General features: G+C 55.3%; 1 protein-coding gene across 1 annotated transcript; it reads right to left on the bottom strand.

Moving 5' to 3' along the window:
* Positions 1-56: 56 nt before the first annotated feature.
* Positions 57-1,112, bottom strand: LOC102263336 (zinc finger protein 239-like; the record flags this gene model as incomplete). Its single annotated transcript, XM_005852956.1, has 1 exon — positions 57-1,112. A coding segment is annotated over one exon (1,056 nt), but the record flags the coding sequence as incomplete, so codon positions are not given.
* Between the last annotated feature and the right edge of the window lie 190 nt (positions 1,113-1,302).

The following is a 1,302-nucleotide window of genomic DNA, read 5'->3' as shown; positions in this document are numbered from 1 at the left end:
GCACTCGTAGGGCCTTTCTCCTGTGTGAACTCGCTGGTGATAACGGAGGGAGGCACCGGAGGAGAAAGACTTCCCACACTGGCTGCATTTGAAAGGCTTCTCTCTGGCGTGAACTCTCTGATGGTAACAGAAGATGTCGCTCCCGGCAAAAGATTTCCCAGCCTCGCCGCACCCGTAAGGCCTTTCTCCAGGGTGAACTTTCCGGTGTTTTCCGAGGCTACTGCTCGTGGGAAACGACTTTCCACACTCGCTGCACTCGTAAGGCCGTTCCCCGGTGTGAACTCTCTTATGACAATGAAGGGCGTAGATCCTGGTAAAGGATTTCCCACACTCACCGCACTCAAAGGGCCTTTCTCCAGTGTGAACTCTCTGGTGATACAGGAGGCTACTTCTCCGGGTGAAAGATTTCCCGCAGTCACCGCACTCGTAGGGCTTTTCTCCCGAGTGAGTCTTCTGATGAGACCGGTAGGTCGAGCGACAGATGAAAGTCTTGCCGCACTCGCTGCATTTGTACGGCCTCGTGCCCGTGTGAATGCTGAGATGGTAACGGAGGCCGGAGCTGGTGGTGAAACATTTCCGGCACTCGCCGCACTCGTAAGGCCTCTTTCCCAGGTGGCCTTGCTCATGGTACCGAAGGGTGAAGCTGTTGGTGAAAGATTTGCCGCACGTGCCGCACGCATAAGGCTTCTCTCCTGTGTGAATTCTCTGGTGGCGAACGAGCTTCCACCTGTTACTGAAGGATTTCCCACACTCGCTGCAGGCGTGAGACCTTTCCCCGGTGTGGACACGATGATGGTAGCGCAGGGCCGTCGGGGTGATGTACGATTTCCCACAGTCACTGCACACGTAAGGTCTTTTGCCCGTGTGGGAGCTCTGATGATAACCAAGGCCCGCGATAGAGGTGAAGGACTTGGCGCAGTAGGTACACTTATAAGGCTTCTCTCCAGTTTGAACTCTCCGATAGCGAACGAACGCCAAGCCCCGACTGAAAGATTGCGCACACTCACCGCACACGTAGCTGTTCTCTCCGCCGCGCCGAACCCGGGGATAGATAAAGACAGGCTTGTGGCCGAAGGGTTTTCCACATTTGCTGCACGTGGACTGCCTGGGACCTGGATGAATTTTTCGATGCTGACTGAGGGCTGAGCTTCCACGGGAGAATCTTCCACTTTCGCCAGACACGTGAAAACCCTTTCCTGTGCGGACTCTGGGGTGCCTAACAAATGAGGATTTGTACCTGAACGGTTTTCCGCACTCACTGGACACAACACACGGTCTTGCCGTATGGACGTTCTGGTCCTG

This window comes from Myotis brandtii, unplaced genomic scaffold, assembly GCF_000412655.1.
Source record: "Myotis brandtii unplaced genomic scaffold, ASM41265v1 C42317856, whole genome shotgun sequence".
NCBI classification, from domain to species: Eukaryota; Metazoa; Chordata; class Mammalia; order Chiroptera; family Vespertilionidae; genus Myotis; species Myotis brandtii.
This window is presented reverse-complemented; position numbering and strand designations above follow the sequence as displayed.